Source organism: Haemaphysalis longicornis, unplaced genomic scaffold (genome assembly GCF_048455015.1).
Source record: "Haemaphysalis longicornis isolate Haplotype H1 unplaced genomic scaffold, Haemaphysalis longicornis Haplotype H1 scaffold_12, whole genome shotgun sequence".
Classification (NCBI taxonomy): Eukaryota; Metazoa; Arthropoda; class Arachnida; order Ixodida; family Ixodidae; genus Haemaphysalis; species Haemaphysalis longicornis.
In genome coordinates, this window is record NW_027526225.1 from 86,113,134 (window position 1) to 86,136,471 (window position 23,338).

General features: G+C 48.4%; 1 protein-coding gene across 2 annotated transcripts in view; it reads right to left on the reverse strand.

Moving 5' to 3' along the window:
- LOC144162917 (protein neuralized-like) overlaps positions 1-19,866 on the reverse strand; it is a 35,083-nt gene extending 15,217 nt beyond the window's left edge. The window contains exons 1-9 of one of the 2 annotated variants that reach the window (XM_077693642.1): positions 19,609-19,866; positions 17,078-17,288; positions 12,686-12,796; positions 11,485-11,654; positions 10,288-10,329; positions 9,376-9,422; positions 7,936-8,012; positions 4,461-4,750; positions 1,775-1,894 (exon numbers count right to left, since the gene is read on the reverse strand). In XM_077693642.1, the coding sequence (XP_077549768.1) occupies positions 1,775-1,894; positions 4,461-4,750; positions 7,936-8,012; positions 9,376-9,422; positions 10,288-10,329; positions 11,485-11,654; positions 12,686-12,796; positions 17,078-17,288; positions 19,609-19,633 (1,093 nt within the window). In that variant the 5' untranslated portion in view covers positions 19,634-19,866. The remainder of the gene's footprint in view (positions 1-1,774; positions 1,895-4,460; positions 4,751-7,935; positions 8,013-9,375; positions 9,423-10,287; positions 10,330-11,484; positions 11,655-12,685; positions 12,797-17,077; positions 17,289-19,608) is intronic. The other variant, XM_077693643.1, reaches the window with a different exon arrangement.
- Between the last annotated feature and the right edge of the window lie 3,472 nt (positions 19,867-23,338).

The window sequence follows — 23,338 nt, forward strand, 5'->3', positions numbered from 1 at the left end:
GCGGCGGATGAATCCACCTCTAACAGTTTTTCTTGTAGGCTCCAAAAGTGTCTCAGAACATAAGGTACGGTATGTTTTATTACGTGCTTTATACATTACAGTCTCTACATGCAGTTCAAACTGAACGTTAGAGTGCGAGTTACTCTTTGCACGTCCGTGCCTTTTGCTGCCTCGTCGAACTGCCATTTTCATGAAGGCGAAAGCCTTAGATGCCTCTCAAACGTGGAAAGTGAAACTGGCCGTCGCCGTCGTCGGCGTCAATACGAGTAGTAGCAAAATGGCCGCTGTTCAAAAGAAAAAAAAATACATTGTCTGGGTATCCAACCCCGGTCACAGCACGGGAGCCGACTGTCTTACCACTAGGCAAACCCTGCACCCTGAGTGCTAGAGTAAAATGACGTCACCGCGTCTCTCGAAGAGTGGGCGCATAATTTTCGTCATCCAATTGCATGGTTTTCCCCACGAGAACAAGGGCGGGGTATCCGCTCGTCACGTTGATGAGAGGCCGAAAGGATGTATACACCCTACCACCCGTTATCATACCCCATGTCCTTATCAACTTCTCGGAGCTGGAAGATAGCGCTGAATTCTCGATGGAGTCATGCACGCAGAACTTCTTAAAAAATTAAAGCAGTTCCACTCTAAGGCAACTTTCCAATTCGCGGACAGCTTGGTAGACGGCCTACGAAGGAGTCTAACTAGACGTCTAAAGGAATAAAATTGGAACGGCGCCGCGGTCCCAAACGCAACACCAGCGCAGACGACAGCCTCGTAGCAGACATGTTGAAAAATGCAAGCCGCAGGTCTCGTAACTAATATTGCCGTTGTTATTAAAAACAATACGTCATTTAAAAATTAAAAAAAGTCATCTTCACCGCTAGTAAATTATACTAGATATTTCAACGAAAGAACAAGTGCCTTTGTTTCAACATTAATACGCAACAAGGTGGCGCTGGTGTCACTTATTCGCTTAGACAGGAAGGTAGCCTGCATCGTTGCTGACTTTGATGCCGTCTCCTCGAAGGACTGCTTCGTTCGAATTGGAACGGTGCTTAACATGGCGGGCTGTCCGCGAAGACGGCAACGAAGCCGTCTAAAGGGGAAATTGGAACGCACCCTAAGTAAAAGCTCTCAAGCGCGGAGCAGTGATTCGCCTCAGGGGCTGTGACGTCCTCTCTTGACTAGTTTCAGTATCAGGCTGGCATTGATACCAAAAGTAGTCAAGAGAGGGCGCCGCAGCCCCTGAAAAGGCCTATCAAAAGAAACTGGACGGAGTTTTTATTAATTTGGGATAATCATTACGTCAATTCAAAATTTTTATTTATTTTATACTGTTGTGTACTCCTAGCAACGGCAGCCTCCGTGGCAAAGGCGCAGTGCAAAGATCATCCCAACCACTTTCCATGTGAGTATCGTGTGCTTGTGTGGCGCAATGGAATTGACAGCGGCTGCGTAACGCGAGGGGCCCAGTTTCGACCCAGAACAAGAAGAAACGGTGATCTTTTCGAAGCCGCTGTTTTGGCGCGTGGCGCCGCGCGTGACTGCAACGGCTGGATACCGTGACCCGATCGAGGAGCGACGACAAACAGGGCCCCTAAAGCACCACCGCGCAGTGGGCAACGCTGCGGTCACGTGACCATTGGCGTTGACGCCGACGACGGCCAGTTTTTGCGTTCACTTTCCGTCCCTGACGAGACACATAAGGCTACAACCCTGCCAAGAAGTGGGAAGGAAAAGCTATGCGACTGCAGAGGTATGTAGGAGGTACGCGTACCAACAAGTCGCAGCCGCGTCACGCGGCCAGCAATGTCGAAAAACGCGAAGAAGTTTTCCGCGCCGTCTACGTGCAGGATGGTGCTGAAAGGTCCACCGTTGCACGAGTACTCGACTTGTCCTGAAAGCACGGAGGCACGGGAAGAACCCTTCAGTGCGTAAAACAAGCGTAATGCGAACAACCCGCCCCCTCCCCATGTACTCACTAAGCACGCCCACAGCAATGACTATCCCTGAAGTGCACACTTGTGCTCTGCAGTATGTACCGTCATTTCTGTTGAACAAGGACGCAAGTTCGACTCCCGGCTGCGGCTGCACCGGGCACGCCTCCACCCCATTCTCTCCTATATCTAGCACGACGTCCTTCGCTCCGAAGGACCTGTGCGTGTCGTGCTATACATTGCTTGCATGTGACGTCCCCACAGCCCTTTCTGGAGTACTGCTCTCCGCTTTCCCAGTGCTACTCTAGATCGGAGGAGGACAGGGCCGTAGCCAAAGGGGGGGGTCTGGGGGTTCGAACCCCTCCCGAAATCTTTTCCAGGCAGCGTGTAAGCAATACTTACAGTTGCTTTCGGCAAACCTACCCCCTTCCCAAAACCCCCTCCGAAAAAAATTTCTGGCTACGGCCCTGGAGGAGGAGATAAGTTCACGGCCTTCCACCGTGCAAGCGGTGCTCCAAGATGGCAGCTACAGTGACGTCAGTGCAAGCTATGTATAGTGTAATAAGAGAGCGAGAAGGAGGAGCGCAGGGAGACCATCGACATTTCTTTGGTGGTAGTGGTGTGGAAAGGACTAGAGGGATGCTAAGAAGTTTCCAGGAACGGGAAGGCAAACGCCTAGTTTGATTTCCTCTTGATCCGCTGCTGAGCATGCTGTTGAGCTCTGCGGCGGGTGGCCGTTGCCAATTGAACAGCCCCCTGGGGAAGTCGTTTTTTTTTTTCTCTTTACCTCTCAAAGTGGCTCGTACTGCACTGGCGGCAGCAGACTACTATCCTTCCGTCCTATGGAACTGCTGTCCTCTTTTCCCAGGTGGCGCTCCTATTTACCGCACCATACGACTTCCTGTACCTCGTGATTTTCTGTACCCGTAGAATGAAACATGCGTTCTTTCGTCTTAAAGGGACAGACAACCGAGTTTTGTCGAGTATATTTTCTTTATCTCAAATGACAGGGAATCACTTAATACTCCTTAACCCAAAGCGGTTTTGCTGATAGCACCCCAGAACTTTTGAAATCAGAATTCTCAGAAGTACCAGCCATAAGTAGCCTGCCAAAAGGAGTGCTGGCCAACATGACAGTGAGCCGTGTGGCAATGTACTTTTAGCTGCCCGTTACATGAAAAGAGGTAAGTGAAACCTCGCTGATACATCTCCCGGCCTTACTACGACCCGCTTTTTACGGCGGATCACCGCGGTGCCGGCAAACTCCCCATAGAAACAATGCATTAAAAACCCCGATTATATGACGCTAGGGTGCACGCGGTCCGCTTCATACGACAGACCCTGGCGTAGATAAACCGACATTTTCCCCATATTTTACATCACTTCGCCACATCGTCCCGACCTTCTTTATTCTTAACTCCCGTTTGATGCTGCTTAATATGCAAAGGTCTGCCGGCGGGTCAGACCACTTGCAGAACAGACTCAAGCAAGCAGGAAGGTACTCATGAGCGGGAGTTAACTTGCGACGGCCCCACGCAGAAGCAGTACGGCAACGTGCGAACCGCGAGAAGTTAATGTTCAGGTGGCTGGCGTGCCGTGAATTTGAAGTTCTCGTCGAGGTGCCGATGAACGCGAAAACACGTACGACGCAGCCGAGAGGCAATGATCGAACAGCCATTTTCCCCGCCCGCCCGATCCAAGTTTCTTCCTTTCCGACGCTCTTTCTCCCTATATCTTTGCTCTCTTCTTATTAGTCTCTTTCAAAGCCGCGTTGTCACTCCCCTCTTTTCTTCGATAGCGTGCCTCAATTCACGCACATCCGCCGCAAGGGTGGAGACACGTACACGTTGGCACGCTTGCTGGCAGCCGCAGCCCGTCGCTGTGGCAAGACCGCGCTATAATGTTCGCCGCAATGCGGTTTACGCATGAGGTTCGAATCATCTGATCTATTTCGCGTTGCTGGGTCTTCTGAGAAACGAAAACAGCTATGTGTTGAACACTTTGACCAATACGGACGACACGGAACCGTTCAAAGGGCGTCTCCACCCTGTACGGCAATGCCGCTTTTTTATCGCCGCCGTGTACCGTCGTTTGTTTCGCTTGGCCTTGGCAGTTTCACAGTAAAAAAAAGCTCTTAACCCACCTGTCGCGTGAGACCATCTACTAGGGCGGCATTTATCCGCAGCCCGGTCGTACGACACCCCGCTCCTACGACGCTTTCTCGCGCTCCCTTGAAAGTCGTATTATCGGGGTTTCACTGTATATAAAAACTTGTCCCCGGCTAAAACAGCAATAATGTGCATCCTTTGTTATTCCTCCATGCGGTTTTTGAATCACGCTTTGACATCGACGGAATTGTTTGGACACGTATGGTAGTGTAACGTTTAGACACAACATGACGCCACCTTCTAGACTTCAGCAATTTCAGTGCAAAAATAAATTTATTTCCGCCTGTTTGTCTAGAGGTTACCCCGGTAATTAAAACGCTGCCTTTCATACGAGCTAGAGGAAATGCACTCCACGCACCATCATCTCTGGTGACGAAGACGAGCTGGTCGTTGAGCGCGCAGTTCAGAGCCTTCTGGAAGACCCAGTACTCCTCGCGGTCCAGCAGGTTGTCCAGGTTGTCGGGCAGCTCCCCCGTCTTCCCAGAGAGCGACGAGGGGTCGCAGGTCGTCATGCCGAAGGACAGCGACCCGGGCAGCGCCTCCTCCCAGCCCTCGACCTTGACCTGGAGGAGCTCGTTGGTGGCCAGAGGACGTGACAGGAAGGCGAACGCCTTGCGCTTGCCAAGTTCACAGCGCTCTGCCACCTGACTGCGTGGAGGGTAAATTGAGATAGAAATTACTCGCTGTCACAACGACAGAATGTGTGCGATTCCCCCCCCCCCCCTTTACATTTTGTGGAATATTCGTTAGAACGCGTGAATCCGGGAAAAGAAGCGCTGATGATAACCATACTCTTTCATGCGAAATTTGTTGTGCGCCGCGCGAACTGCCGTCTTCTCCGTGACGGCGCAAAACTGCTGCATTTCAGGAAGTGATCACGTGATCAGCGAACGCACGGCGGCGCGCGCTACTCAGCCGTTCCCTCCCGGCGCGTCACCGCTGCCCAGCATGTTTTTGTAAGTTGTGTTTGAACCTCCCGCGCGAATTCCACCTGCTTCCATAACCCACGCAACGAGGACGATGACCCGAAGGAACAAGGAACGCGCAGCAGGCAGCGCATGCTGGGCTTCTGCGCTTTATGTGAACTTGAAGGAACAAGACGCTTGCTTTCATGGATGCCTCGTTTTGCATTTCCTTTCTTGGGCGCTACTAGACTAGGGTAGGTGGAATATCCTATTATATCCACCCTAACTAGACGCCGAGGGCGTTTTTAACTTTTCAGGCATGTGTCTTTCGCCGCCCCGGCAAAGCGCCCTTTTCCCTCTAACAACCCTCTCCTCCCCGGCAAACGTAAACGCTAGCCGGACTCTGTGCTTTTGACTTCGTCCTAGCTGCCGGTCAATAGCATCGTTACTTGCAAGATACACAAACATGGCGGCGAGGAAAATCACATGATCCCCGTATGCAACTGACTACAAAGCGACGGACAACAGATTTTTGTGCAGTGCATGTCTTCTATGTCATATGAAAGCCGGCGGATCATACAGGGTGTTTCAGCTAACTTTATCCAGAGTTTAAAAATATGCCGTTGCGATCGAAGACGACGCAACCAAACGCATGTTGCTCACTTTTGTGAGTAGTGTCGCACGCTTTCTTATTTTTGATCAATTAGATAACTGGCAAATTTTAACTAGCCAACTTCCCAATTAACGAAGCTACGCAACAAATCCCAATTAGGAAGTTGCGGAGCGGTTTGCAAAACGTCCGAATAAACAGTTTCGGTCCTTCTATCTATCAAGTATTAGTGTTTTTCAGCTTACTGAGAATGCCCTCGAAATACAACAAAACATCACGTGACAGGCCGGCTTGCGCATCTTGATTGCAGTGCTCCCAAACGATCCGTGCGCAAAAAGCCATAGGGGCGGCCAGCAACGTAGGCGTTCGTTGTGCCATTTCCGCCAGCGATGTGCTTCTCTCGGGACTATTCTTAGCGGCGATAAGCAGACGCAGCGGTTATCGCTTGTGCTGCCGGAAGCAACAGGTTCGTCGTCTGCCCTGTCACTTATTAGGCTGCTCTGCACCTATAATTGATTGTACGCGGATCGTTTGGGAGCACTGAAATCACGACGCGCAAACGGGCATGCCACGTGGCGTTTTTTTAGTATTTCGCGGGCATCTTCAGTAAGCTGAAAAAAAAAAAAAAACGATTAGTTAAGAGATAAAAAGACAGAAAATGTTTATTCCAACGTTTTGCAAATCGCTCTGCCACTTTCTAATTGGGACTTTTTTCCTAGCTTCCTTGGTTCGGAAGTTGACTAATTAATATTGGCTCATTATCTAATTAAGCAAAATACAGAAGTAGCGGGAGAAACTACATTAAAAAAAATTAGAAACTTGCATTTGGTTGCGTCGTCTTAGAGTGCATCGGCCTGTTTTTAAACTCTGGCTTAAGTTAGGTCAAACACCCTCTATTGTGGGGTGACCACAAGAGATTTCTAAATAAACAGGCGGAAATAAATTTAATTTTTTACAAAAAATTTCTGAAGTCTGATAGGTGGTGCCATAAAAGTGACACTACCGGACGTGTCCAAAAAAACTCCGTCAATTTCAGCGCGTGATTCAAAATCCGCATCAACGAATAGGAAAGGTTGCCAATTATTGTTGCCTTAGCCTGGGGGAAGTTTTTAAACACATCTTTTCACCGAGCGTGCAGTTAAAAAAAATTGCGCCCACCTCCCCGCGAGGGGAACCCTGTGTAGATGCGACTCATCGTGGGGTTCACTTGGTGTTTCCGTTGGATTGATTCTGAAATCGCGTGAAACATGTCGGGAACGCGTATGATTATTATGTTTTATGATTATTATTATGTTTTATTGGCCAATCTTGGTCAGTCTCTCCAAGTGGTATGCTTGGGGCTTCGCTGTCGGAACGACCTTTACTCCATCATTGTTGCTGTAAGTTGGAGATTCTTTTCTTTTATTGCAGGTATTAATCATTGCCCCATCATGCGTTGTATCAGTAGCATCTTGACGTAGTTTGAATGAGTCAAGGATATAAGGCACGTTCGTAGCATTTCATTGTGTCTCGGTTTTGTGGTGCAGTGGGAAGAGCACCATGTGCCTCGCGTTCTGCCCACAGGGTCGTGGGATCGAAACCGGGCGCCGCTAGCTATTTTTTTTATAGTGTAGGGGGAGGGGTGTGGACGGACAACAACGCCGTATGGAGGGACAAGGCGAGTGAATGAGATGCAGTCGCATCTAAAATATGTTGCAGCACGGCTCACTCTCTGGGTTACCAGAATTCCTTTTGGCGGGACACGTATCGCTGACAGATCTAAAATTACGAATTCGAGTGATCCGTCAGAAAAGCCGTTTCGGGTTCAGGTGTTTTAAGTGAGTCCCTTACATTTGGGATAAAAAAAATGCAGTCGACAAAAAACGGTTGTTTGTCCCTTTAGCGCCATGTCGACTTAACTGAGAGGTAACCTACACTTTGCGCGCGCAATAAGTGAAATCTGAGAGCGGCGTCTTACAAAAAGAAATCATGTCCGCCGTGGGTCACTCGTCCCTGCTGCAACTTCAATGGGTGTGGGAGGAAGGGGTATTGAACACCTGTAACCACATTAGGTGCTCTTTCCCGTTACTTCGACGAGAGAAGAGACTCTGGAAGCACAACCTGCTATTTTGTGTCAAACCGCCTCTTATGTCATACCGTAACGGTTCGTGGTTACGACGTCGAGTTACGACGTTTACAAAAGGCGTACTTCGGCATTCCCCGAACATGGCAAATACCCCAATATAAAGACAAGTAATGCCGGTGGGCGCTTTTGACGTCCAAGTGCAGTTTTAGCGGCATTATGTACACCATTAATAAGAGGACCGCGATGTGCGTACCTATCTCCAGGATCCAGCCTCGTGTTAGGCCCCAGTATCTTGTGGTATGCCAAGTGCGTCCACTTGTCATCGCCGGCCTGCGTAGTTGTTCAAAGGAAATGACACGCCTTAGAGCTTCCCCAAGTGCGTTACGGAGCCCCACAAAACAATGCCTCCAATCGGTGGTATGGCGCCTCCCTCAAACAAATCCGTATCCACACCATGTGTATACGGATGCCATACGGATGTGGATACGGATGTGGATACTGATGTGAATACGGATGCGCAAGCCATATCAGCTTGGGGTGCTGCTCCCGCGCGCTTACACGAAACGTGTCCATTTGAGTTACGACGTTTACAAAAGGCGTACTTCGGCATTCCCCGAACATGGCAAATTCCGGATTACATAGAATTGCTTTCTACACAAGAAACGGGCATGAGAATTGCTGGAAGCCTTTGCTCCTGTGATGCAGCACAAGTACACCTAATGCAATGTGCATTGTTGATTTTTGCGTAGGTCATTCCGTGTACAAAATCGCAAAACGTGTGTAGTGTGATCTACTCGCCTCTGCCCAGGAGTCACGAAGTTGAACAATTATTTCGCGGAAGCAAAATTCCCCGAAAATAATTTTGAACTATGAATGCCCACTCGTTTTCTCCAAGTATTGATAGGCGAAGTAAAGTGGAAACATTCGTGGACGATCGTTCTATCCGTAATGCTAAGCGGTCATCACTGCCGTTCGTACTATATAGTGACGTTTTAACTTTACATTCGTATTTCGATGCTCCTTGCGATGATATCTGCATTTTTCTATGACATCCTGCTATCATCGCGATGACAGTGCGTCGTTATAGCAAGGATATACGTTCGTTCTATGTCAGAAATCTACAATTCAATATTACATTGCAGGCATCGCCGAATAACTATACTATGCTGCGTGCAAAACCATTCTATGTCACAGTGATTTCGCTTTCTAAGATACACATTGCATTCATAGGATCTCCAAGATCTGACCACTCCGTAAACGGTTCCTAGCCTCACGCTCACAATACCTCTTCGTCTAACAAACGCGGGTTATCTCGGAGGCAATGCGTCAGCCGTGCTTGCCCTGACAACGAACGCTACGAGGTGCTAAATTAGCAACAATGCATCTCTCGCAGTGCTTGCAACCGGTGCGACACCCGAACTGAGTCATTCCGCGTTACTATGGCAACGGCGCTCTCTCAACCTCACCAAATCAGTGCACGCTCTTATTGTTACCGCACTTATGGGGCGGGTGCAGGGGTCCCCTGTGCGGCAAAGCGGCCACAAAGACTATCTGGCCGGAGCGCGTACTACTCCAATCTGTGGTTAAAGGGGCTTTTTCTCAAGCGTATCGCACTGAAAGAACAAACACTTAGCAACAGAGGCTTTAACTAGTGCTGCATGACACAGCTCAAAATCCATCATATGTGACGTACCTTGGACGAAGCTGACGCCTTCCTTGCATTGGTGTACGCCTGGACCACTGCAAAGAAGACCGAACAAGGCAGTGACTGACTCAATTAAGGCTGAGAACTATATTTTTAAGCGTGGTTTCAGTTTAACTTGTGAAAGGCCGGTGGGGATGATACACTTGTTTGTGCTGCGTATGCGGCCACCTAATTCATTTTCCGGACGGAAAGGAACGATGTTTAGTTGGCAGAACGGATAGCGGGGAGGAATTTGTGTCTGCTTAGTTGACATCACATTTTTCCACATGAATTCAATTTGCGCGATATGACCAGGTCGGACCCTGCCGTATTGTAAAAAATGCTGGAATGATCGAAAAACCGTTGCCCTAGAACTCCTATTCGGCATGCTGATTCCCTATAGCTTTGGTGATATATGTGCGAGAACACCAAAAAATGTCGAATTTCCGAAAGTTAGGTATGTTGTTTAAGTAAATTCCATTCAGGTTTGAATAGCGGCACGTAGCAAAACAAACCAAAGGTAAAAGATTGGCCGTCCTTCAATTTATTCAAGAGTGACTGAGACACACTGCACAGTGGCTCGCCCAAACCCAAGCAATTCTGCACAATAGGCTTTACAAATGCATCTCGACTGAAAATGCCTCCGCACCTGCCTAGCATAGTTCTGCGTTGCACTATAACGCACGAAACATCAGGAAGAACTTGAAAAGATGTTAACCAGGCAGAATTTAGGCCTATGCAAAATTGGTTTCGGAACTAGATAGAAAATCTCTATGATGGTGAAAGACGATAATCTACAACCACACATGTTGCAGTCGTCATATGAACGGTGAAAGATAAGAAGCGCTAAACACCTGGTATCAACGTGGACAACCTTGATAATAAATTAAACTTTAACGGAAATACTGGCCCAATACTCACTCTCTTTGACTTCGTCCGAGCTGCTGTTGATAGCTCCCTCATCTGCAAGATAGGCAAACATGGCGGCACGGGACGCACAAGATCAGACTATGCACTCCACTAGAACGCCAATCATTTTGATGTCCGAAGGGAGAAACTACAGAAAGCTGGCGTGCGCGATCAGTGAAATTTGAGAACGCCGTGCGAAGAGACGAAATAATGTTCTTCGTTTGTCTGTCGACACCGATAGCACGGCACATGCGTGGACGATTACATATCTAAAAAAAAAAACGGTTTTACAGCCTAGCTATTGGACTCTCGCTTCTCAGAACATTTTGTGTCGTAAAAAAAAAATGAAGAAAGCTCACACTTACGTGTAAGACTTGAAGGTAGCAAAGCTGGACGTTACAGTAGCGTGTTTCCTCTTTTTCGCCTCACGGCGTTGTTTAAGCGTCGCCGCTGTACCAGCGACCCCAGCTGGATGTTCGTCCTACTCCATCGCACACGGCCACCTGACACGGCTCTGCGCGCACGTCGCCTTCCTTCGCCGCGCGCACTTATCGCTACGGCGGGGGCGTCCTCGCCTTCCTCCGCCAGGTGGCGGCACGGGTCCCGCGCGCTTCTCCGTTCCCTCCTCGCCTATCCCCGCCATCGGGCGCTGCTCCGATTAGGGCGCCTGCGGAACGGGGTGTGGTTCGACCTCTAGCTCTCAAGGTCAAAACTGGTCACCCCGCGAAGACTGCCCAAGGTAGCGTACCGATTGATTGTAGGGTTTAACGCGCCGACGCAACGCAGGCGATGAGGCGCGCCGTAGTGGAGGGCTCCGGATTAATTTTGACCACCTGGGCATCTTTAACGTGCGCCGTATTCTCGTACACACGGGCGTTTTTGCTTTTCGCCTCCATCAGAAAAGCGGCCGCCGCGCCCGGGAATCGAACCCGCGACCTCGAGGTAGCGTACCGTAGCTTTCGCTACAAAACCCAGGCAGGACTCAGCAGTTCTCGCCCAAGGCGCCGAGCACATGCGTCAGGCAATCAGGCGTGCAGCATTGAGCTCAGTATCCGTGTAAAGAAAAAAAAAACCCACAAAACAAGCATCTCAACCACATGACGGATGATGAGGCGCCGGTGAACAATGGGAACCAGCCCGTTCGCTCAATTACGAAGCCGGCGACACCGCCAAACCACAGTACTGCGCATTAAAAATAATGCCACGCACCGAATATCTCGATGGCGAGGGTTCTGCCGTAAACGTCGATGAGCGCCCACAAGGGTCCACTCGTGTCTATCCCTGTGAGCAGCTCCGTCTCGTCCTTCCCGTTGCTGCCGTACAACACTTCGCCCGCCTCGGTCACGTAGAAGTGGATGTAGGCGTCTTGCTTGGCGTGGCTGCGCAACCGTTCAATTGCGGCCGCCAAGAGAAACGTGCGTAGAGTATAACATGGCACGTACAAGGATTCATGTCTGCACCTAATTGTGGCTGTGCATACACAATTTAAACAGATTTCGCTTGCGAACGGGGCAAGGCTTTAAGTGAATGGAAGTAACATTATTTTGAAGCTTTCTTAGCCGAAACTGCGCCTGGGCGAATTGACGCACACGAGTTGAGAGCTCCAAATCAGTTTATATGATATAAATAGGTTGAACGTGTTGCAAGTGTGAGCGTATTTCGTGTGCACGATTTGCCAGGAGTGCGTCGTGCACGTATACACTGCTCTCAAACTCCGCGCCCTTAACCGATGAATTCGGCTTTACAAGGGTGGGGGTCCTGAAATTGGTAACGTGGACATTTAGATCGGCATGTCAGGATTCTTGAGTACGTGCATTTTAAACAGAGAGCTTTAATTGAGAAAATGCGGAAGAAAAGTTAGAATCCGTTTTTCTTCTGTCTCTCTGCAGCTACCAAAAAAGAAACGAACTACCAAAAAAAAATTTAGGGATCAGCCGTCTAAGAGGAATGTCTACATAATGCGTGAGGTTATTAGCACCCTTCCAGTAGTGTGCACATTTGGTTTGACGAAATGCCACATCTCTTCTCACCACTTTTCGCCGCCGCTTTTTCCCTCTACGGCCTCTTCCACAACCCCTACACTCGCTTCACCTTTCTTACCGTACGTTACACCTTGAACAGGATTCCGAACACAGGTTCTAACGAACGATTGCCGCCACATATATGTTCAGTTTCCGTGCCCACTGAACAAAGGCTACAGTCGTCACGAGGCAGTGCCCCACGGCAAAGACAGTGTTTCACGAACTTCCTCCCAGGAGTACAACGTGAGAAAACACCCTCCCGTAAAAAAACACCATTTAAAGACATAGCACGGATTCAGTACAAGGCAGAGAAAAATGACATATGATCCCACGAAGAGCAATGTTAAAAATTTCAGATAAATTAATGTTGACATTCTCAGCAAACGTACTCATCGTCCACTGGCTTAACCCAGTTTCCAGGTACGTTCATCAAATTTGGGTAGGCACTGGTTGGCAGGGAAGCCTTGAGGGAGACAGGGTTGTGGGTTGTGAACCCCACCCTGCGAGGACATAGGAAAAAATGAGGAACTGCCCGACAGGAAGTCTGTGAACTACTACAATAGCTGATGTTTTATCGCTTCAAATGGCTCTTTTACTTAAACTGATTAGTCCTTTATCGAACATTGTTGTTGATAGTACTGGATTTATTGAATAAATAATTCGATTCGATCAATTTTCAAGTGTTAACCATTTTATACTGAGTGAAGGTCTTACCTACATTGTGCGCGTGTTTGCAGGGTAATCACGAAACAGACCCACGGATAGTCGTCCGTGACCAAAATTATTGTCGTAATGATATTGATTGGTTGGCAGGGCTTAACTGATAAGTTTTTATGATTTATTTTGCGAAGTCTTGGACATTCTCTCCTACTGTGTATGTGCGACACTGTGTACGTATGCACACAACACATTCCTATGAGAATGACTAATAATGACGAACGGGCTTAAAAAGCATCGTGGACCGATACACAAAGATGTACGCACACATGAAAATGTTTCTAAAAGCCAAGTCGACCTCGTTTAGAAATATGTCCTTTCTTTACTGAACAAAAAGTAAACAAGAAACGCATATTGTTTTATCTAAATTTCACTAGATGGCGCTGGCTGCCAAGCAAGTGAGCGTTTGCTTTCTTTATTTGAGTACAGAAGTGACTTATTTCCAAAATAAGCAAACTAGGCGGCCGCTTGGAGCCTTTTCATGGATCGGCCAAACTTTTTTTATAGCTGCACGATGATTTTTAAGCCCGTGGGTCATGACAGAGGAAGTCCCTAGCGTCACTAAATAAAGGCTTTTAGAGTATGGGCAGACTTTCCTCTCATTGTTATGTGCCGCCAGGATTTCCATTGGTCGGTCGCACCACGTCAAATTTGTTTACATATGGGCGCAGCCATTTTGTTTCTTGGCGCCTCCCCCCCCCCCCCCCTCTCTCTCTCTCTGCTGCGCGGACGCTAGAGCGGCCGGTTGCACTCTGCCTGTCACAACCGGCGGCGGTTTCATTGGGAGAGATGGTAACACTGCAAGCCAGAAACAAAATGGCCCCCAGACGCTTCCGGGGGCACGAAGTGGCGGCACTCTTAAGCGTAGCTTATTTAGTGACGCTAGAAGTCCCATAGGAATGTTAACATTAGAGTTCCCCTCATTTGGCACATAGTTGATGCCTGCGACGACTTACATTCCGCATTCACAAACCAATGACACGATGGTTCAAGCTCGAGGAAGGTGGTTCTCCCACTCAAGGGAGGTGATATTCCAAGAGTGCCTGTTAAGGGCAGACAGAGGCTGCCGGTTCGACTCGTGTCGTATCTCGCGGAATCTTCTGGTGCACGGGAGTGGCCAAAGTGAAAAAACTCTGCGCGATGCCCACATCTCCGGAAGACGCGCTTTTCTGCCTTCGTGTGGTACACTCTTTATCGTAAGGGACGAAATGCTGGAAGAGGTAGAAAGGTACATTTATTTCGGACAGGCTTCCAATCACGAGAAAGAAATTCGACACAGAATAGGCATTGGTAGAAGCGCTCCGGCAAGCACTCCCAAATAATGAAAAGTAAGCTACCTCTATCGCTCAAAAGGAGGATATACAACAAATGCATCCTGCCGGCGATAGCATAAGGAGCGGATACTTGGCGCCTTACGAAGCAACTAGAAAACGAACTTAGGTCGGCTCAATGGGTCATAGAACGAAGAATGACAGGAGTAACACTTAGGGACAGAAAACTAGCTACCTGAATCAGGGAGTAAACTCGAGTAAAACATATCATGGTTTCAATAAAGAAAAGGATATGGACTTGGGCTGGCCATGTAGGGAGACGAACCGACGACAGGTGGACATGTAGGGTAACAGATACCAAGGGGCGATTATAGAAGAATGTTAATGCCCTTAACTCAATGGAGGGACGAAATAAGGAAATTCAACATCAAGGAATGAACTAGAGTGGCACAGAACAGGAGTGGTAGATGATGATGATTATGATAATGATGATGATGATGTAAGATTTACTTCTTACGGCTTAAAGGCAACCATTCTTAACCAAATGCACACAAAAGAGCAACCAGCCCAGTACGAACCCCGTTCCTGAGAGCGGTAACTGTGAACTCAAACTGAAAAAAAAAAAAAAAAACATGCAAATGTTTCAGGAAAAAATGGCCGCGTATTTGCTCCTTTCGTTGCAAATGTCGCCGAAAGACGATAGTCGACTGGCGCCTCTGTCAAGTAAAAGCTTCCCTTGTCTTTCCCGCTCACCTCTCATGCTGTTCTTTTACCATCTCGTTCCTGGCTCGTTGCACAAGTCAATTTAAATTTATGGCGTTTCTCTGCTCCAAGTTGGGTGTCTCGATGCCAGCGCTGCCGTAAGGGGGAGACGCGCGTGATCGAGGCACCCTACTCACGTGTTTATAGAACCACGTTGCCCTACTGCACGAGCGTTCCAAGCGGAACGTGGATCCCATCTAGTGGAACCTTTCGTTGCTATTGCCGTTTGATTTCTTAAATGCCGCCTGGAGGGAGCGCTGGCAACAGCAGGCGACGGTTTTCTGCCGTTGATCTAGTAATTCATTTGCTATCGCAAAAACCAAGCATCTGTAAATTTCTAAATTAAAAGAGCACTGCAAATATCGCTTATGTATTTATTTTCTGCCTTATATTCGCGTAATGTCTTGTTCTCGTACAACAATGTTGACAAGTATGAACACTGGGACCGGACTTAGACGTTTAGATTTGGCTGTGAGTATATAAGACTATTGCGCAGATTTTATGTCACTTTGGCCGTGTGGCTGAATCGAGCCACAAACAGACAGACAGACCAAAATTTCTGCGTTTTAGTAGACCAACAAAGACTATCGCATTTAAAACAAAAACCAAAAGTTCAAGAAGACCACACCCGCAGCCAGTCGCTTAATGTCTCCGATTGCACGAAGCCATGTTGGAGTATGACTCGCCAAATTTTAAGTGCGAATGCACTTCTTAAGCGACCCTGAACCTGCGTCCACCGGCGATGTCCGCATAGCATACCCACGTGGGGGATTGGCCAGGAATCTCCTCGTCTTCCTTGGCAACGGGGGGAGATGGGCGCGCGCTGCCTGGCCGCTGACATGGCACATACCCACGTGGGGGATTGGCCAGGAATCGGGCGTGAGAAGGGCTAATGCACCCGCTTAAAGGAGTACTGACACGAAATTTCAAAGCTGAGATCCGCTCTAGCAATCAAGTACAACGACAACACAAATAGGTGTCTGTGAATAAATGCATCTTTCTTTCTTTGTAGTTGTGTGTGTGTGTGTGATCTCTCTTTCGCGAACATTACCGAACCGCGCAAATTCAACTCGTGCATTCGCACTTTCACATTCTTCCCCTCGGGGAAATGCGGGGAATTTTAAACCTTGCTCGCCTATTTTTCTCTCACTGGTCTCTTGCGCTGCAGTCAACAAAATCACATGAATCTTTCTCGTCGCAAAGTCAACCTCTCCCATCTTGAGTGAACAAAAGCAGCCACCAGCAAATTCTGAACAACTACCCTCCTTCTATCCTGAAGTATTCCCCCTTAACTGCGTACTGCTACAGGCGCATACCTTTCCGAAACTTCCCAATCGGCACTCTTTTGGTCTATACAATGGTTTGCGCGCGTTACAAGAACGTTGGCTTTCCAATTCGTGGCCCTACCTCCACTCCGTCGATCCGGCGATCCGGCTCTGTTTGGATGCGCTACGCCGTGTGACTGCGGTGCCTAGATAGCGTGACGGCGGACGACTACGACGATGAGTCGGGCTGTCAAAGTGCTCTGCCCTTAAAACGTAATTCACGATGCCCATGGAGAGCTCCTTTTAAAGCAGGTCATATGTTTTTTTGGAACAAACGCGTGTTAAGGACATATCAGTAGAAATTAAGAAGAAATGGACGTGGGCAGGGCATGTAATGCGAAGGCAAGATAACCGTTGGTCACTAAGGGTAACAAAGTGGATCCCTAGAGAAGGCAAGCGTGGCAGGGGGCGGCAGGAAGTTAGATGGGCAGATGAGATCAAGAAGTTTGCAGGGATAAATTGGTCACAGTTGGCACAGGACCGGGGTAATTAGAGATTAAAGGGACATGCCTTCGCCCTGCAGTGGGCGTAGATAGGCTGGTGGTGATGATGATGGTGATGTTTTTGGTGGATGCTTTGTTCCTCAATCTCGTTCTTAATCCCCAATCCTCCCCACTTGTACAACGAGTTCTGCTGGTTCATATTAAGCGTCCCGCAATACTACTACTTTGCTTGCACTGCAATGTCAGTGAGGCCAGGTACTGACCGGATGGAGCCGCTCCAGTCCTCGCAGCACTCCGTGAGATGCAGCAGAACGACCTCGCCGGGTTCGATAGGTCGCGAGCTGAACACGACCGACTTGCAGTAGCTCTTCACCCGACGAGCCACCTTTTTCTCCTTGTCCAGCTGAACATTCTCGCCGTGCACTTCGTGGAACACTACCGACTTCCCGGCGTCGCCAGCCTCCGCTTCCGGCTCTGCGGCACCAGAGACATTTTAAACAGCGCAGCTGTTGTCGCTGGCCGTAATGTGAGCGGCGCGATCAGGAAACCGCGGTTCATGGTCACTCCCGCGCGTTTATCGCTCCCGTGAGCACATGCTTCACGAGGAGCGCCCGGTGTCGTCCGGGCTTGCGCGCGGCACTCGCACAAATATTAAGAAAATAGTTCACGTGCGTCCAGGCCTCAGGGGGGAGCTCAAGACAGCTCGCGCTACAGACGCCCAGTTCGCGAAGCCGGTTGGTGCCGGTTGTAGCGCGTGAGAGAAAGAGAGAAAACTTTATTTTGTAGAATCTGCGAGTAGTCTTACGAACCGCAGCGACGAGGACCACTCCTACGCCCTTCCACCATACGAAACCTACGGAGAACGTCTTAAAAGAAAAAGACTTGAAAGGAGAACGCTACCCGCTCCTCACATGGCCCTAAACGCCCACGATGCACAAACACTGAGAAGAATACAAACCAACACGTTCCCACACAAATCAAGGCTGGCGCTTATGTTCCCAGACAGATTTAGTGAGGACTGTTATGATTGCAATGAAAAAGCCACCCTTTTCCACGCCATATGTAATTGCCCAGTTATATGGCAAACAGCGAACAACACACCTCATTCACTAGAAACGTGGGAGGCGACTCTGGCCAGCGAGGCCTTGGAAGATCAGCGCCAGCTGATCTCTGGGGTCCTGGAAAGAGGACTCCACCCAAGTTTCTCCCTTTAATCCCTTCCCCCACCTCAATAAAGTTTTACTGAACTGAACTATAGAGTCTGGGTTACTGAGGTAGGGTGACCGACAGCTGCAGCTTGCCGGTGACCTCGGCCGCTCGTTCCGTCAGATTCTTCCGAACCTGCAGGTCTGAGCTGCCCAACGCCTCCTCCCAGAGCTCGCCAGTGGGTATTAAGGGAAAAGGTCTGTCTTTGGGACGATTCCACATGAGATGAGCGATGGTGTGGTGTGCACCACATGCAGGGCAATTGGGTGAGGGGTACACAGTAGGATAAATTAAATTCAGCCTGGCCCCACATGGTAGTCTGCATAAGACACCACAGTCGTTCCTCGGCGTTAGTCAGTTCCGGGTGAGCCGGCGGATATCGACGGCTCACTGCGTTGACAAAAAAAAAAAAAAAAAATGGCCGTGTATCTGCTCCTGTCGTTGCAAATCTCGACAAAAGATGATAGCCTTTGTCGACATTTTCCAAGTAAATGACTCCCTTCGCTTTCACGCTCACCTGTCATGTTGTTGCTCTTGCGTCGAGCTCATCACAAGGTAAACACACTAAAGGTTTGTTCAAGTCAATTTAAATTTACCGCGCTTCACTGCTCTAGGTCGGGTGCCTCGATGCCAGCGCTGCCGTACGGCGAAGATGCGCGTGAATTGAGGCGCCCTACTTGACGTTTATAGAACCGCATTGCCCCAGTCCATGTGCGTTCCAAGTAGAACGTGGAACCTATCTAGTGGAACCTTTCGTAACTGTTGCCGCTTGATTTCTAAGGATGCGGCCAGAAGCTATAGTGGCGCAGGCGATAGCAGGCGGCAGTGAGATTTTTTTCTCTGCAGTGGATGTGGTATTTCAGACCGCAAAAATCAAGCACCTATGAATTTTTTATAAAGAAACACGGTAAATATGTTTTGTGTATTAGTTTTCTGTCTTATATTTGCATAATGTCTTGTTCACCGTGTTGACAAGTATGAACTTATAAATCGGAATTAGACGTTTAGATTTGGTTGTGAGTGTATAAGACTATTGCGCAGACTTCGTTTCACTTTGGCCGGGTGGCTGAATCGAGTCACAGACAGACAGACAGACAGACAGACAGACAGACAGACAGACACAAAATTTCTGGGTTTAAGTAGCCCAAGAAAGACTATCGTCTTTAAAAATGCCCGAATAACAGCACTTTTGATGAAATCGATAAGAAACCAGAGTTTGATGACAGGCGTGTTCCCCAACTTCAGCGGATACAACAAGGCGGACCTTACGCATACGCGCCCGCGTATGTTTCGGCATTGGGCAATACAGATTTTTAGCATAGCGGGTAGAGAGTTTTAGAATAACGAGTAGCGTACGCTAACGCTATGACTGGCGGGTTACAGGGACCCGACTGCGCATGCTTGCGCGGGGGGGGGGGGGGGGCGAAGAGGTCGCCCTTCAGCGGAACGAATGCGGGGGCTCGGAGAGGCATAGGCGCCCGTCCCCGAGGAACGAACGCGCACCTGCCCAGTCGGGTCTCGGCACCCGCCGCTGTAGGGTTGGCGTACCCTAGCCGATATGCCAAAACTCGGTAATTAAGCTACTCACGCTTTGCGGACGCGGCATTGCCCATGTCACCGGTCCTGGCGAGTCGCCCGAATCTGCTTGGTTGGTTGGCTTCTACTTCACTTCTTCGCGCCTTTAATGTGATGCTGATGATAGTGATGATAATAACGATGGTTTAGGGGCTGCCCCTTTATAAATGGGATCCCTCCTGGGCGTATTAGATCACCCGAGCGACTTTGCCTCGAGTTGTTCGTCGTCACCTCCCACTTTGACGAGAAGTTTTTCGCCATTTCTGCAGCAATATCAACAATGTTCTCTCCACGCCAGCTGTGCGATAACGCGCGCGCTACTCATCACCGCAGCTGCGCGATAGGCGCGCATGCGCGTCTCCTCTCTCATCTCCTCCTCTCCACTCCATCTGCTCTATATAATAAACCCCGTCCGCGCGCCGCTCCCTCTGTTACTGCTTCGGTTGAGTCACGCTGCGCCGCCCGGAGTCCCGTCATTTTCCGTTATTTGGATACCCAATATCGTGAACGTTTCGGAACCTCCGAGATCCTTCGCATCAACTCAGGGTTCCCTCGCGGGAAGGTGGTGTCATTTTTTTTTTTTTTGGTACACCGGGGAGTATACGCTTCGGTACAAAAAATGACCCTATCCAGTTCCTTGTTAGTAGTGTGGATTAACAGTGTTCTTTTCATTTTATGTTTTTTTACGGGAAGTATCGGGAGTGTTAGCGTCACTACCTATTAGCGTTATAGCATTAGGGTGATTTCTGTTGTTGGGAGAGGTCGCAGGAGCGCAAATGGCGAAGGCGTTGTGCTGCTGAGCACGAGGTCGCGGGTTCTCTTCCTGGCCGCGGCGGCTGCTTTTCTGATGGAGGCGAAAAGCAAAAACGCCCGTGTGCACGAGTCTTGGGCGCACGTTAAAGATCCCCAGGTTGTCAAAATCAATCCGGAGTCCTCCACTACGGCGCGCCTCACCGCCTGTGTAGCGTCGTCACGCTAAACCTCATAAAGAACTGCGGCGCGTTAAGTAGGGAGGGCGGTACGTTGGCACGGCATAATGGACTTTGGTCGTTCGTTTGTCAGGTGTCGATTTATCGTTGGTGATTGTGACAGAACGATATCGGGAGATGAGCTGCAACAATGCGCAACGCATTCGTTGCACCAGTCAGTGAAAATCCACCGATCCGATCATTCGGCGCTGAGCTCGTGCTGCCTTTTGCTACGCATTATTGCAATAGGCACCTTACTGATAATCGTTCCGGCAACGCAGGACATAAATCATGATGTTTTTGCGCGCACCGTTTGATCGCTGCTGCTCGAAGGGGCGCAGCACCTTAGGACCTCGCTTTGTCCGTGGCTCGGTGTCCGTGTATACAGTGTTGCGCATGCGCGAAGAGCATTGGATTGGATTGGCTTGAATTGGATTGGATTGGATTAAACTGAATTGTATCGGATTAGATTGTATTGAAATTGTATATACAGTACACACGCGTTGTCACTCATTTACATGCGCGATTGGGCATTGCCACGGGTGATTTACGGTAAGAACGATCCCCAGTGCTTCGCCCACTTGCCATGATTCACTTCGTGGAGATGCGTGAATTTTTTTTTTGTCATGGTACCACGTATAAAATGTGCTTTTGCATGCCACCATATACGTCAGAGTCGCAGCGGGGCGGGCGTGTTATTCCGTATAAGTGGTTTGTAAAAAATCCGAATTCCCTCCGTCCACGACGACGATCGCTGAAACGCGAAGCTTTCTTGTGTGCGGCAATCAAATGACGAAGTGCGAAAGTCAACCCCGCTGCAATCAGTCAAAGTGTCAACGATAAAAGTGCAAACTGCATGCGAGTCAAAGTGGCGGTTCCAAGTTAAATCATGCGAAAAAGCGACTCATAATATTCAGCTTTTATTAAATCATGAATTGCCCTGTTCGATAAGCAATATTGAGCGTTCAAAGGTTCACCTTTGCAACACAATTGAGCGTATCGTCATTTGGAGGCGTTCAAGTTTTATGCTGCAGAGCAAACTTTCGCAATTAAAAAAAAAATTGGTGAGCCGTTGCCAAATGGAAATTTCTCCCAATTACGCGGCGAAGAGACGGTATCACTGTCAGCATTACTTTCCCTGTATAAAACAAAATGAATAGGAAATAAGTCTAATGTGCGACGTTATGCCAATGCCTATATCATTTATAGAAACCCAGAAGAGTGGGTCAAGAACTGACCCTTGGGGTACACCACATGATACAGAAAGGTCTGTCGAGTCAGCGCCATTGATAAGAACTTTCCGCAATTATCCAATTAGACAATTTTGAAGCTCAAGATAAACGTTACCTGGCAGCTGAATAGATAATAACTTGCTTAATAAAAGGCGTAAACTTTATATAATGCCTTTTGAGTAATCCATATCAAACGTGCATGAGGGGCCTGATTTAAATCCTTGCTGATCGGGAACAAAGAAGGTTATTATTTTAAAGATTTTAGTATACTCATTACTAATTTTGTTACGAGCGCAGGGACGAAGGAAGGCTATTTTACTTCATCAAGTTTAGTGGCGCCAACTTGGGCTCCCAATGAACTATAAGCAAGAACAAACCTCGAGGAAGCGCTCAAACAGGCCGAGGTGCACAGTCTAAAGTCAGCAAATCGAATTCCAGCGCGTTTCGGTACGTGTGTATTTTACTAATTACGGACAATATTGGCCTGTGATCTGAAAACTTATTTCGACGTCCGGAGTTATGATACCGGCTTTTCTTATTTTCAAATGATCTGGACGTTTAAAACTTACAAAGGAGATGTTATACCGTTTTTTTTTTAGGTAGGAAGCTTCGAGAAACTAGGTGAGCATGCTTTAATAACGAAATTCAAAATTACATTCGAGCTGTATGCTGAGGGGGGTTTTGCGTTTTGCAATGCTTATCGTCACCGTGCACACGTAATGCGTCACCAGGCATTATCTCAAAAACATGTGATGATTGAGGAAGAAGTTAACTGTAGCTGTATGCTTTGAAAAAGATTCAAGGTATACTCGTCAAAGGGACCCATTTTCAACTTTTTTTGAAAACTTGAATGTTTGCAGAACGCAGCCACCCAACACACCCAGTACTCAGATTAGGGGGTCGCAAAGTACCCCAGCCTTAGATTACTGCTCTATGCACATCAGATAATTGTCAACTCGCTCAAAAGATTTTTTTCTCTTTCTCGGTCTTGGCGTTTTTCGACCGCTCGAATCTCGTCATTCAGGCTATGTAGCGGCTGTTGGCCGGTTTTCCTTCAGTTGCAGCAATGAACGCATTCGATAGCAACTTTTAAAAAGAAAGCCACAAAAACAAAGCAAGAACGGAAGGCGTATCTGCTGCGACGAGCAAATCACCCAGTGCCGCTCCGCGCTGGCGATAACTACAGCTTTTGCAGTGCTTCCAGACTCGAAGGAAAGAGCGCAACCGGTTATCTAAAGTATTGGAGGGTCCCTTTAAAACAGCCGTCTTGCCATCATCTCTTATCCTTACAACAATGACCTCTATAAGTGGTTGGATACCAATTCTTTAGAGCTCTATTTAACAAATTTCGAATACTCCTTAGCTTTTCTCTCAATTTTAAAGCCTGGCAAGAAAATTAAGAAACGTAGTTTTCTCTGTTTCATCTAATATTTATAATCTCCCAGCCTTCCAGTCATCGCAAATAACTCCTATACTCGCTATGCTTTAAACTGCCTATCAGAACGCTTTTCTTCATTGATTACTGATTTTATTTGCCTCAATA